Source organism: Phaenicophaeus curvirostris, chromosome 3 (genome assembly GCF_032191515.1).
Source record: "Phaenicophaeus curvirostris isolate KB17595 chromosome 3, BPBGC_Pcur_1.0, whole genome shotgun sequence".
Lineage (NCBI taxonomy): Eukaryota > Metazoa > Chordata > Aves > Cuculiformes > Cuculidae > Phaenicophaeus > Phaenicophaeus curvirostris.
This window is the reverse complement of record NC_091394.1, coordinates 71,907,443-71,920,927: the sequence shown is the minus strand read 5'-3', so window position 1 is coordinate 71,920,927 and position 13,485 is coordinate 71,907,443. Positions and strand designations below refer to the sequence as shown.

The following is a 13,485-nucleotide window of genomic DNA, read 5'->3' as shown; positions in this document are numbered from 1 at the left end:
ATACTTTCTGTGGACATTTATAAATTGTGAGTCATTGGAAAGATAAACATTTAAAGAGAGCTGTAATCTCAGGTTTGGAAAGATGATGAATACAGGTCATCATAAGCCTGCTCCTGCAAAGTATTAATCTTCTCGCTAAGCTGTGCCAGTTCCCGTAAGAGCACAAATCTCTTTTGCTTGGCAAGTTGACCTATACAGAAAGAAGGTTGAACTGTAATGTAAAACTGCGATAGATATCTGACAGAATAGCACTTTTTTATCATTTAAGGGGTTTGTATAATATTAATACTGTAAAAAAGTGCAAATGTATGTAAAAAGTTAAATACTTGCTTGTCCCATCCTTCATCTCTAAATATTGGATCAACTGGAACTGCTGTTGTGATGCTAGCTGAAGAGGTATAATAATGACATCTTTATCAACACCCACCTAATGTTTCATGTACTCATTTGCCAACTTGAGCATGCCTCATTCCTCAAGACTGCAACTTCCATATGATTCTCATTTAAAGCAATAGCATATACCATGGGAAAAGTAATTTTGAATGGCAACAGGCTAAGAGGGTTTTACCAGGACACTGGAGTTAGCATCTATACGTGGCTGTGAAATTAACTGTTCTATTTACTATTACATATGAAAACTGCAGATCTTGACTACAGTAAAGTTGTCATCAAAGCATAGTTCTTTTTGGACTGATTTAATGTTACAACTGTATCTGTCAACCTTTCACTGTTAGCAGGATTTGCAAAAAAAAATAGCTTGCAGAATTAGTTGATCTTGAAAGCCTGTCTGTAGTCCCATTAATTAGGCTTACACATATGCGTATGGTTCCATCTAAGATCACTTGTAGTCAGTCAACACTTGCAATCAGCACAAATTATACATTGGGCCCCTTTTAGGAATTATTTTGAGAAAGTTACATCATCTCATCCACCATACTGCATGTTCTGTCGAAGGGTATCTACACCAAACACAGAGTTCACATGGGTAGCTTATTCCCACTTCAGGGAACTACTAGTTCTGACACATTTGTAATGTGTAGATGTGATGTGAAAGCAGACACAAACATGGTTATGCAAACAGCATCGTAGGTCATACTCTTAAAAATGCTAGGGTAGGCTGTTCTGCATTTTCAAAACAGCAACTGAACACATAAAACCACCTCAAAGCATAGTAAAAGGTGTATATAAGGAATTGGTTATATGGTCATATTCAGAAAGCAGCAGTCAATAGCTTGGTGTCCAGATGGAGATCTGTGACAAGTGGTGTCCCTCAGGGATCCATATTGGGACTGCTGCTGTTTAATATCTTCATCAGTGATATAGACATAGAGATCAAATGCACCCTTAGCAAGCTTGCAGATGACACCAAGCTGAGTGGTGCAGTTGTCAGACCAGACAGACAGGATGTCATCCAGAGGAACCTGGACAAACTGAAGAAGTGGGCCAGTGTGAACCTTGTAAGGTTCAACAGGGCCAAGTGTAAGGTCCTACACCTGGGTCAGGGCAATCTGTGGTTTCAATACAGGTTGGGGTATGATGGGATTGAGGGCAGCCCTGCAGAGAAGGACTTGGGGGTGCTGATTGATGAGAAGTTCAACATGAGCTGGCAACGCATGCATGCAGCCCAGAAGGCCAGCTGTATCCTGGGCTGCATCAAAAGAAGCGTGGCCAGGGGGTCGAGGGAGGTGATTCTGCCCCTGTACTCTGCTCTTGTGAGATATCACTGGTAGTATTGTGTCTAGAATCCTCAGTATAAGAAGGATATGGAACTGTTGGAATGGGTCAAGAAGAGGGCTATGAAGATGATCAGAGGGCTGGAGAAACTCCCATATGAGGACAGGCTGAGAGAGTTGGAGTTGTTCAGCCTGGAGAAAAGAAGGCTCCAAGGAAACCTTACAGTGGCTTTGCAGTGTCTGAAGGGGGTGTAAAAGAAAGTTGAGGAAGGACTTACTACAAGGGCATGTAGTGGTAGGACAAGGTGAATAGCTATAAATTGAAGAGGGGAAGATTTAGACTAGACATTAGGAAGAAATTCTTCATAATGAAGGTGGTAAGGCACTGGAACAGGATGCCCAGGGTAGTTGTGGATTCCCCCTCCCTGAAAGTGTTCAAGGCCAGGCTGGATGAGACCTTGGGCGGCTTAATCTCGTGGGCGTTGTCCCCACGCATGGCAGGGGGTTTGGAACTAGATGATCTTTCCAACTCAAACTGTTCTATGATTGTACAATTCTATGTTTGGTTTCCAGGATCAATGGTTTTGGCGAGTCAGAAACAACAGGGTGATGGATGGATACCCCATGCAGATTACTTACTTCTGGAGGGGACTACCTCCCAGCATTGATGCAGTTTATGAAAACAACGAGGGAAATTTTGTCTTCTTTAAAGGTAAGAAAAGAAGAAAAGTAAGGTTTTGCATAATACTTTCAGCTGTGATGATTTCTTGTAACCTATCTTGCTTATTTTTACTTATGATTTTTGAATCATGTTGCAAACTTGTATTAAGAGTAAACAAGTTACTAAATTAAGATTATACAAGTTGTGTTTTCCACACTTCAGATTTTCGGATCATTTAATCCTACATACTTATTTAATTTGAGAATTCTGATGTCAGGAGTTTTAGGTGGGAAAAAATAAAACTTTTTCATTGATGTATACTTATTATTTTTAAAGAAGCATACACTCCAGAAATTATGTTGTATGGATTAAATTTTTGATAATCATTCTTTTTGAAGTTTCAATCCAGGCATCAGTGGTTCTTCAAAACTGAAGTTCTTGACCATGCATCTAATTTAGATTTAATGATAAAATTAGCCTATATGTTTAATAAATAGTCATTTAGCAGCAAAAGATCCAAACTATGTAAAGTATGTTTTATAAGATAATGATTTGGGAAAGAAAGAAGAAATTGGATAGATATTTAAAAAAATATTCAGCTGTGTAGTTTTGTGAGCAATTCACTTCTTAACTGATTACAAAAAGGTACACTTTTTTAAGTTGTTATATCAAAAATGAAGTAATTTTTAGAAGTTGAATCATTAAGAGGGAGATAGAAATAATATTTCACTATGGAAACTGTCATTGTGGGAATGCTAAATTGGAAATGTTAAATAACATGCAGAAACACTGCATAACAGTACAATGAAGATGAAGTTTATGTTTTACTAATAAAGAAATTGTATTTTTCTTGTGCGTATCCTAAGCAAAATTACATTCCATATAGTACATTTTCTATTTACATGACTTAAGACAGCATATGCTTTTACTTCTCTTGTCATCAAATAAACTTCTTGTCATAAATACTTGGAATTGATAAGATTAGAAATCATGATCAAGATACCTCTAAATGTCCATCACCCTTCTTGATTTTTGGTCCGTGAGATGTGGGAGGATACAAATATTCCGTAGATATTACTTTGCCCATCACTGCTATGCAGAGCAAAGGAACCACCCTATGCATTTCAGACCTCTACATTGATAAGGCTTTTACCTGATCTTTGGACAGAAATGATCAAGCTTAGTCTTATACCAGCTTTCTTTTCCTCCCAGTAATCATAAAATAAGTTTTATTGTTATTTAACTCTTCACCTGATGCTAACTGAATCCTGTTAGGCCTTATAGCAATGGGTTGATTCAATAGTTTGTAGGTTCCAGATAACAAAAAAAAACAGAGAGGAGAGGAATGTTACTGTTTTCTACCTGGGAAATTAAACAGTCTGGCTTAAATGAAACCACCAGAAGCATCAGGATTGTGTTATTGAAATATTGTGTTCTTTCCTTCCTCATAATCCCCAATGTATGCTTTCTGATTTCAGACCAACTAGTTTTGTGCCTTCTAGTTGATATCACATGATACCTGGATTTTCTGTTGCAGGTTTTTTTCCACCTACTTTCTTTTCAAAATTCATTCTATTATTTTCTCCAATGACACTTGTGTTGGCCCTTTGTTTGCCAAAATTCCTCACATTTCCTGTGTGATTTTTCTGAATTTTTTTCTCTCTGCCACTTCCTCTTCATGTTTTCCAATATCTACCTGATAGTGCTTTTCTATCAGTGTAATTCACATTTTTCCACTGCCACAGAAAGAATAGTTCAGCTGAGTCTTTTAAATGTGTATCCTTCAATATTCCTGTTCACCGAGAATCTCAGCTGACTTGTGGAATGTTATTACAGAAGTCTGTATAAATAGACTGTAGTTAACAAGCATTGTCTTGTTTATTCTGTTCCTCGACAAAATTTCTTCCTAGGAAAAGATTATATGTTTTCCTCCCAAAGGTGCTAAAAATAGGCAAGTCGATTGTAGAACATGTCATCCAGGTAGTGTGCTTTACCACTCTAAAACTGGTCAAACCAAGTAAGTTCTAGAAGGAGCTTTAAATCTGAAGCCTGGTACACAGATATGTTCATGAAGTACATATCTAAACCAAGATTTATGTCTATTATTCAGAGTAAAAATATAAAAGATGGAGTGAGTGCCATCACAGATCTTTCACCGGAATAATATCACTATGCGCTTCTCTCAGAAAACATTTTCCTGATCACTTCATTTTAAGGCTGGTCAGTTCTTTGTGGCAGAAAAGTGTGCCGTTTGAGTGAAGACAGCATTCGTTTGGGGATTCTTAAATAAAGTCTCCAAAACTTCCCAAAGTATCAGTAGCATCTAATATCCTGTTAAGTCTTGAACCTCTAGTGTGTGCTTGATAAGTAGTTCACTGTGTGAGTATTCTCCTTTCAGCATAGCCACTACTTCTTCTGTAGATGCTCAAAGGAAGGTTCCAGGTTCACATTCCATCTCCATTGCTCTTTCACTCACTTCTGAGGCTTTTCTACTAGTGTGAAACAGGGCCTCGTGTGACTGACCAGGTTTTCACTTCTGCTCGCATACTTGTGGGCCAATATGTCCACACTTTCTGAGGAAGATGAAGAAAGGAGTAAGCCATTTTACTCATCTGCAGCTGCTACTGAGTAATTGCCACCTTGCTTCTCCTTTACATATCTACACTGCTAAAAGTTCAGGATAAACAATATCCTGTTAAGCTTGTGACATTTTTAAGATGCCCTAGGGACAGACCTTGTGAACCATCCTGGGTTGAAACATTCTGTTTATCTGTCTAGAAATCCACAGATCTCATTTATTTTCGATAGTACATGTTCTATTTAATTTGTTTCAATCCTTGTCTTTCACAACAGCAATCATCAAATTTGAAACAATTGATTTAAATTATAAACCAGGTTTAGATCTTTATTACTTTTAATTAGTATTATATTTTTCCTCCCTTGGTATATGCAGTTGGATCCATGATATTAGTAGACTCCATCTTTACAGTAGCAAAAATATAGATTAATAAAGGCATGAAAGTATTTTAAAACTAACATTTTTTTAAATGAGAACTATGTTGTAAAGTATAAACCATATGCAAATAGTATAAAATGGCAGTTCAGGATGGAACATTTATTTATGAACCTTTGAAATGTCTTTATAGCTGGTTTTTTATTATGAGAAATGTAATTATCTTTAACTTCTGCTAATAAAGCCTAACAGCATATTTATACCTGTTTGGCATTGCTGTCCTGACAATACTTGAGGGGCCTGTGAGGTCATGCATAGTGTGCTATAGAAATCTGTGATAGCTATAGAAAATGAAGTGGAATCAATTTCAAGACTGTTGGAATAATTGTCTTCTTTGGTTTTGAAATTTCATTGTTATTGATTTTTCTTAAAAAATTAAAATGTTAACTTTTATTTCCTTTTGATTGCATTAATATTTATTTATACAAGGAAAAAAAATTGTAAAAATTTAGTAATGCACTTTTAGTGCAAAGCGATGACTGCTCATTTTGCATGGCTGAAGACACATAGCCTACCTCCTTGTGCCTCATAAAGTACAATCTGATGGACAGTTGCTTGTGAAAAGCAGATGTTTGCATTCCTGTTACTATTTTTATTATTTTTTTTAATGAGGAAATGTGAATAGTAAAATTTATTCTCTGTACCTGTGGGATTTTATACGGTGCTAAAAATGGAGTTGTCAAGCCATCTGTGCTGTTGAATGTTATGGTAAACCAAATGTAGCAAGAGAATGCCTGCTGTAAAACTCCTACAACCAGTGCCACCATCATAACTTTCAATGACATCCCACTGCTTAACAGTTTTATTTTGAAATAGAGATTTACTATAGTGTCAGATCACAGAGAAGAAAAATGACAGAAACTTAATGTGGGAAATAAAAAATTGTAAAAAACCCCCATAAATAGTAATTTGGGGTTACTATAAAGAACACACTGGATCCTGGTTTGAAAGACCAGAACTAAGAGCAAAAGTGACTTCGGTATTAGTTATAAAAAAATTTTAGCTGGATTCAGTTGAATACAGTTACTAAAGTTTTGAGAATTTATCTCATCACTGTAACACTTATAGTGATTATATGCTATATTCAATGCAGGTCTTGCTCTGCACACTAATGACATATAACATGAGCAAAAACTTAGTTGCTGACAACACAGGAGCACAACTATTCAGCATTCTGATTCTGCAAAGGAAGAACCACAGTTGCTAAAAACTGCATAATTGCTTGCAATAATCAGTAGGTAGTTAAATACTCTGAAGACTATTTGGAGTATAATATTTAATATTTTAAGTGAAGCATAGCAGTACAGATACCCTTTGTTTCCAGTATTTTTTTTAGAATGTTAAAGATACATGCTGAGAGACATCAGATAATTGCAGTCACAGTTCATCTGTCTCAATTGTTTCCCTACAGTGATGGTATTTAAAAAAAACATTATTGCAAAAAGTAAGATATCTTGACTTTTTTATCATTTGTTTCATTCTCAGCTTGTGACCTTACCATTCTGCCTATTATTATATTAGATTTTACATGAGGGAATAAAAGCAGAGAGATGAAACATCCTAAAGGTTGGCCAGACTTCATGAAACATGTGGTGCTTTATTCTCTCTGAGGATAAAAACACAACCAATGAGACCTTAAAAACAACTTTTTAAAATAAATACAGTGGTGATTTCTGCCAAGGGCATAGGTTAGGACTCTAAACAAGCATTAGTTATCTATAAGAAGGATCAAACTGTAACTGTTCTAGTTTTGTCACATATTCTTTATTTCCATTGTAATCACAATTAAATGTACTGACTGTGCACTAGTGGAAGTGGATTATGAGCTGAATGAAAGCATACTAACTTATTCATTTTTAAAACATTTTAAGATAAATACACATAAGTTAGAAATAAAAGGAGCTAATACTTATCACAGTCAGGCATCTTTTGCACTGATTTTCAGCTTTAACTCCTCCTATATTTAGTTCTGAATGTGAAATCTTCACAAAATACAACCCAATCAAACCAACAAGTAACCACTTAAAAATCACTGAAACAAACAAAAAAAAATGAAGAGAAAACTAGCAGCCGGATGGAACATTTGGATTTCTTATATACAGCCCTTCCCAGTAACAATCAACACAGTTATAGCAGACTAAACATGTCTTCCAAAGCAAATGTCAAATACAATTCCTTCTGGTTAGAATCAATAGAAATCTTGCCCACAAATATTAGAGTTATCAATGCCCTACTGTATCCATAAAATACGGTTAAATTTACCTTTTTCCCTATTTTGCCAGAAAGAATTTGCTTCTTAGTAAGGAACTATGTGAAGAATTCAATATCTTAAGTCTTGTATTCCCACATTTACACTTTTGTACTACTTCAGTATATCTGAATATGCAACAAATACCTGGCTCAGTGGTGCTGTCACTTATAATGGTGTGTGGTCTGCTGTTGTTTATTGTGGTATGGCCCAATTTTGTTAATAGCTAAATTTGGCTAGTTGGGTATGGCTGATAATGATCTAGGCCTAAAAATTGCTGTTAATTTTATGTGTTGTGAGTCACAGAGAAAGGTAATGGCATTCTATACATCACAGCATATGCCTCTCAGTGCTGTGCAACAGCTGTCATTTTGAATGATCTTCTGAAACAGAAATGAGCTGGCTCAGTATCAGTCACTGGATGCCATCTGTTGTTCACACCATAAGTACTGACTAGTAAGGTCCAAATGCATGTTTTCCCTTATTGTTGCATTTGAAACTGCCATTACCGTTTGAAGCCTTCTGTGTCCTGTCATATGAATTGGCAAAAGGAGGAGGGACAGTGAATGGCTGAAGATGCTCACTCCTGTTATGATAAAACCCTATAAGTGAAACTTGGAAGGAAGGTAAACGTTAGATTAACACAGACTTGTCTCAAGTCAACACAGACCTCAGCTTTCCATGACTACTCTTCATAGATCTCTGTGTCACTTTTTCTTTAGTACTTCAAGTGCCTCTGTGCATTCTTATTCTTTGAGTCCTATATTCCTTCAACTGGCAGTTGAGAGAAGACAAATTTGTTGAGCAAACTGTAGTGTCTGTGCTTGGAAGTGGTCGACAAGCAACTGTAAAGAACCTGATAAAATACTTCGCTATGGAAATGCAGCATGGGAGGGACTGAAACTATATTCCTCTCTCCTAATTAAATCTGTGATAAAATGAAAATATGCTTTAAGTCGCTACACTATAAATAGGGTGTTTAAAAAAACCCTCCCTTTAAACAAATATTTATTACCCATGAGGGATAGATAAAATACAAAACCAACTGCAAAACAGCTCTCCGGATTTTCCCTCTTGGTGACTCTGGCATACACCTGATCCTAAATCTTTGGGATAATATCACATTTCCTTATAAAATATTTATATAGCATGTAGCCTTAACCTCATAAGTCTGTGTAACAGCTTGACAGGCCTTACAGGTAAGTGCGATGGCTAATATGCCATGATTTTATCACTTAGGATCTCTTTCCAAATGTGTTTGAGTGAAATACATTTTTCAACATTTACCTTTATATTTTATTTCATTTCCATTCTGGGTTTGATCCCCGTATAGTTGGTATCAAAATATTCTGTGGGCTTACTGAATGAAATGTGTTTTATAAATGCAGCAATCTGTAAAGCATATTTAATTTTGCATTATCTGCAGGGATAGAACATTTTTAATTTCATTGTGTTTAGCAGAACCACTATAGGCCTTTGAGAGTCTTTCTTATTTCTTAGGAATGTGTTAATTCTAAGAGTTCTGAAGACTAACACACATATATGTATGTGTGTATATATATATATGTGTATATATATGCTTTTGTCCAGGTAACAAGTTCTGGGTTTTCAAGGACACTACCCTCCAGCCAGGTTATCCTCATGATTTGATAACACTTGGAAGTGGAATTCCTTCCCATGGCATTGATTCAGCAATTTGGTGGGAAGACGTTGGGAAAACTTACTTCTTCAAAGGAGATAGGTTGGTATGAGAAATCTGCAAGGAAGCAATATGGTGGATATCGGCTCAAAGTGTTAATATTTTCCTCTGTTTCTCAAAAACAGAAGTCAAGCCATTTAAACCATTCATTTTCTCTGGGTGAAATTAACTCCTCCCGTAGACAGGGCCATACTGTTTACATGTTTCTAATAAACTTAATTATATTTGTGTGAATATATTGAAATAAATGTATACATATCCCATGGATAGGTTATATTTGAGAAGTTAACAGGCAAATCACAGATGTGGCAAATTTAAACTTTAATATTCAAGTAACGTAGTTATGTACACTCTTACCTGCTTTTTTTAATCCACATTTCTGAACCCTAACACATAAGCATCCAAGGCATGATCCAAAGCTTTTTAAGGTCAGTGAAAATTACTTCTCTGCTGTTATTTAAAAATTAAGTAAGAAAAGGAAATGACAACTAAACCAGGAAGCTAGAGAACAACATGAGCAGTGCCTTAGGAATTATGTTAAAATAGGTCTTAAGGTTCCCTTCAGAAAGGATACTTATTCTTATGATTGATAAAGAATAGAAAAAAATTTGAAAAGCTGAGTTATTTTCCAGTCCTGAAAGATCCTTGCCCTAGTCACTTAGTGTCTCTGTGTCTTCGTTCCCCTGTCTGAGAAAATAAGAGAAAGAATATTTGTCTCCTTTATAGAGATGCTAAAAGAACTCATTAATATTTGAAACCCTATAAGTTCTCTATGTGATAGGTTTCACAGATTTTCAGAATGTTACTATGTTTATTGATTGATGTATCACCATGCAAATTCTGAGTAGTCAGAGAGAAATTTTTTTTTTGTTATCAATTGTGATGTTTGTATTACTATCATTAAAATTATGATGACTGCTTTTTTTTTACTATGTGGTACCTAGGATTATAAGACACTAATAGCATTCATGAATAACTTAGAAAATTAATGCACATCATAGAATATGTTTAACACACTGTGGTTGATAATTTTTTATCAGTACTGTAATAGTGCACAGCAGATTACCACATTTTTTTTCTTAAACCTTCTTTTTAAAAAAAATCTCCAAATCAGTGAAGAAAGTAGATAACAAAGTAAAATTTGTGTGGTGTTTGAGAGCTATGTACCATTTCAAGCAGTCGATTTCCACAGTGAAGAAGAAAGCCACATAAGTAATTTGCATCCCATGGTTAAGAATTTTTTTAAAAAAATTCATGTTTATTTTCAGGTAATAATTTACTACCTCCTCACTCCCGGGAAAGTATGTACAGTGGGAATCTTATGTGATCTACACTTCCTTCAGGCTTTTTTCAGTAGTGCCCCTTAATATCCTTTTTTATACGCCCAAAACTGCACACAATACTTGAGGTGTAGGTGTACCAGTGTGGAGCAGAGCAAGACAACCAACTCCCTTGACCAGCTGGCAATGCCATGCTTGGTGCACACCAGGACAGGATTGGCCTTCTTGGCTGCCAGGACACACTGTTTGCTCACATTCAACTTGCCATTGACCAAAAGCCCCAGATCTCTTTCTGCAGAGCTGCTCTCCAGCTTCTCGCTTCCCTGTCTGTGTGTATATCTAGAGTTGTCCTCAAACACTTGTTCTTTTAATGAAAATTTTTGAAAGTGCTGGTGGACTTATTTCCATCATGCAGCCTAGTGAAGAAAACCACAGACGTTAGTAAAAGAAGGAGCTCAAAAATATGAAAATGTTGGAGGAGAAAAAAAGACAATGAGTGAAAGTATGCAGGAAGGAAATAGGGCTCTGGGAAAGAAGGATAGAGGTGAAGATAAGTGATAAAGAAGAAATGAAAGGTATAAAGAAGAATGCAGATAAAATTTGAGATTATAAAATAGAATATGAAGCTCAGCAAACAAACAAATGTGAAAAGAGGAAATGCAAACTAGGTATGAAGAAACAGAGTCAAAAGATGAGCAAGAACTGGTTGCAATAATATTGATGTCAAAACTTTGTTTACTACTTTTTTATGTTGTTTCTTTCTCCATGTAAACTCTGCAAGATGTTAAATTTCAAAGTAAATAGCATTGCTTTTTTAGCTGGTTACTGATGCATGTGCAAAGAGATTAAGAAATCAGACTATAAATATAATTTATGCACAGGAAAGAAAGAAATAAATCCAAATGTTTTTAATGTAACTTGCCAATTCTTAACCCACTTGTAATCTGTCACTTTCTAATTTCATTGAAAGTTTAAAAGCAGAGAAATGCCCCAAAGGAAGGAATACAGAGGAGTTTAGACCTTTTATTTTTAAAAAAGATTAAGACATGAATTGATTAGAGTGTCTAAGTACCTTCACAGAGAGAAAATATCATCCACTTAAGGACTCTCTCAGATGTCAGGAATAACAAGGATTTCTAAAAGCTTAGGTCAAATGAATTCACATTAGAAAAAAGGTCATGTTTTTAGCAATGATCAGATTATCAATGACAGTGATACATGCTCAGGCCCTTGATGTCCAGAAAAGGAGAGTGGCTGCCTTTTCATGTAGCTTTTCACATGAATAAAATGGATTTTGGAAAAAAAAAATCTCCAAGATAACCATACTCTAAATTGATATGCTCTAAATAAGTGGAGCACATCAAAACACGAAATGACTCACCCAAATATTGTATCAAAATACAGAGATACTAGAGATACAGTATGTTAATCCTTAGAAATAGCTTATAATAAGATATGTGTGGCAATTTAAGCAGCTGCAAAACCACAAAGAAATTATTAACATTATCTGTAAGTGTATATAAAACTGTAAGTATAAATGCTTCTTATATGTTCAGATTGCCTAGAATTTGCATGCTGAAGCATGAAAATTGGAGAAGGGCTGGTTGCCTCAAAAGCAGGCTGAATTTTGTAGTACACTGTATCTATTTAATGATAATGAAATGAAAAGCTACTGTAGTACATACATATAAGGAGTTAAGATTGCTGAGAGTATTTTAATCTGAATCTGCTGTCATTTTTGTAATTTAAATGTTATCTAAAATATTAACATACCTTTTTTACATGTGTTACATCTCTCAGTGTCACTGTGCAGAAATCCTAGGGATCAGAATTACTGCAATTATAAGTGACGTGCATGCTGATTTTGTTGTCAAAATACAAAAATCTTTTATCTTCTTTCCGCTTACATGAAAGAGTTGTCTAGTCAGCAAATAGATTTCTTTGTAATCTGGTAGTACGTTCAAAGAAAAGAAGTCAGATGTTCCCATTTGTGACTAATGAATGTAGCAAATATTAGAAGGAAAAAAAATATAGTTACTCTTCTGCTGTCTTACGAATGCTTGTTTCTTGGTGGTTTGTTTGTTTGGGTTTTTTCCCTAAAAAATATTTCAGGTACTGGAGATACAGTGAAGAAATGAGATCCATGGACCCTGGTTATCCCAAACCAATCACAATTTGGAAAGGTATCCCAGAATCTCCTCAGGGAGCCTTTGTCCACAAAGAAAATGGTATGCAAATACATTTATGCTTTAATGATTTACTAACACCCTTTATGTAAGATAAATCATGTTTCTGCATCATGGAATTATGACACCTGCAGGATGTTAATATGAAGTGCTGTAACCTGTATCAAGATGCATCCTCACATACAGGAACCTGATATCTCAGCTGGCCACACCTCAATATGAATAAGGGCAGCCAAAATCTCATACATCCTATGAGAATTCACTGCTACCCAAGGGCTGCTGACTGGCTGCCAACATGCCCTCAGTTGCACAGGGTTTAGATCCCTTTGACAGAAATAAAAATATGCATTTGTCATCACTTATCATTGTTGAGAATTGTTGTATGGCATTTCTGATTTGTTAGTAGGCTCTGACTTTATGACATCTTACTCACAGACAGCACACATATATATTGCCATTTTAGTTTAATTTCCTTTTAAAAAGCAGATAAAAGATTTCTTTCCTAGGATGAACTATTACAGTCTGCTATTTCAACCTCTAACTTGATTAAATAATTCACCCTAGAAACATTTGGGTTTTGGGGTTTTTTTTCAGAAATATGTTTAATTGCTTCCTTGATTTGTCTCTGTTTTATCCAGAAGCAGAAACTCTCTCTGGATTCTGGACTTCTGGCTAGAATGGATTTTTTTCTCCTGTTTTTTATTTGATTTGTTTTTAATTTGAAA

At 35.5% G+C, this 13,485-nt stretch overlaps 1 protein-coding gene across 2 annotated transcripts in view; it reads left to right on the top strand.

Moving 5' to 3' along the window:
* The window catches only part of MMP16 (matrix metallopeptidase 16), a 191,217-nt gene that overhangs the window by 164,264 nt on the left and 13,468 nt on the right, over nt 1-13,485 (top strand). For both annotated transcript variants that reach the window (XM_069854313.1, XM_069854314.1), the window contains 3 exons: nt 2,247-2,385; nt 9,186-9,336; nt 12,687-12,802. In XM_069854313.1, the coding sequence (XP_069710414.1) occupies nt 2,247-2,385; nt 9,186-9,336; nt 12,687-12,802 (406 nt within the window). The remainder of the gene's footprint in view (nt 1-2,246; nt 2,386-9,185; nt 9,337-12,686; nt 12,803-13,485) is intronic.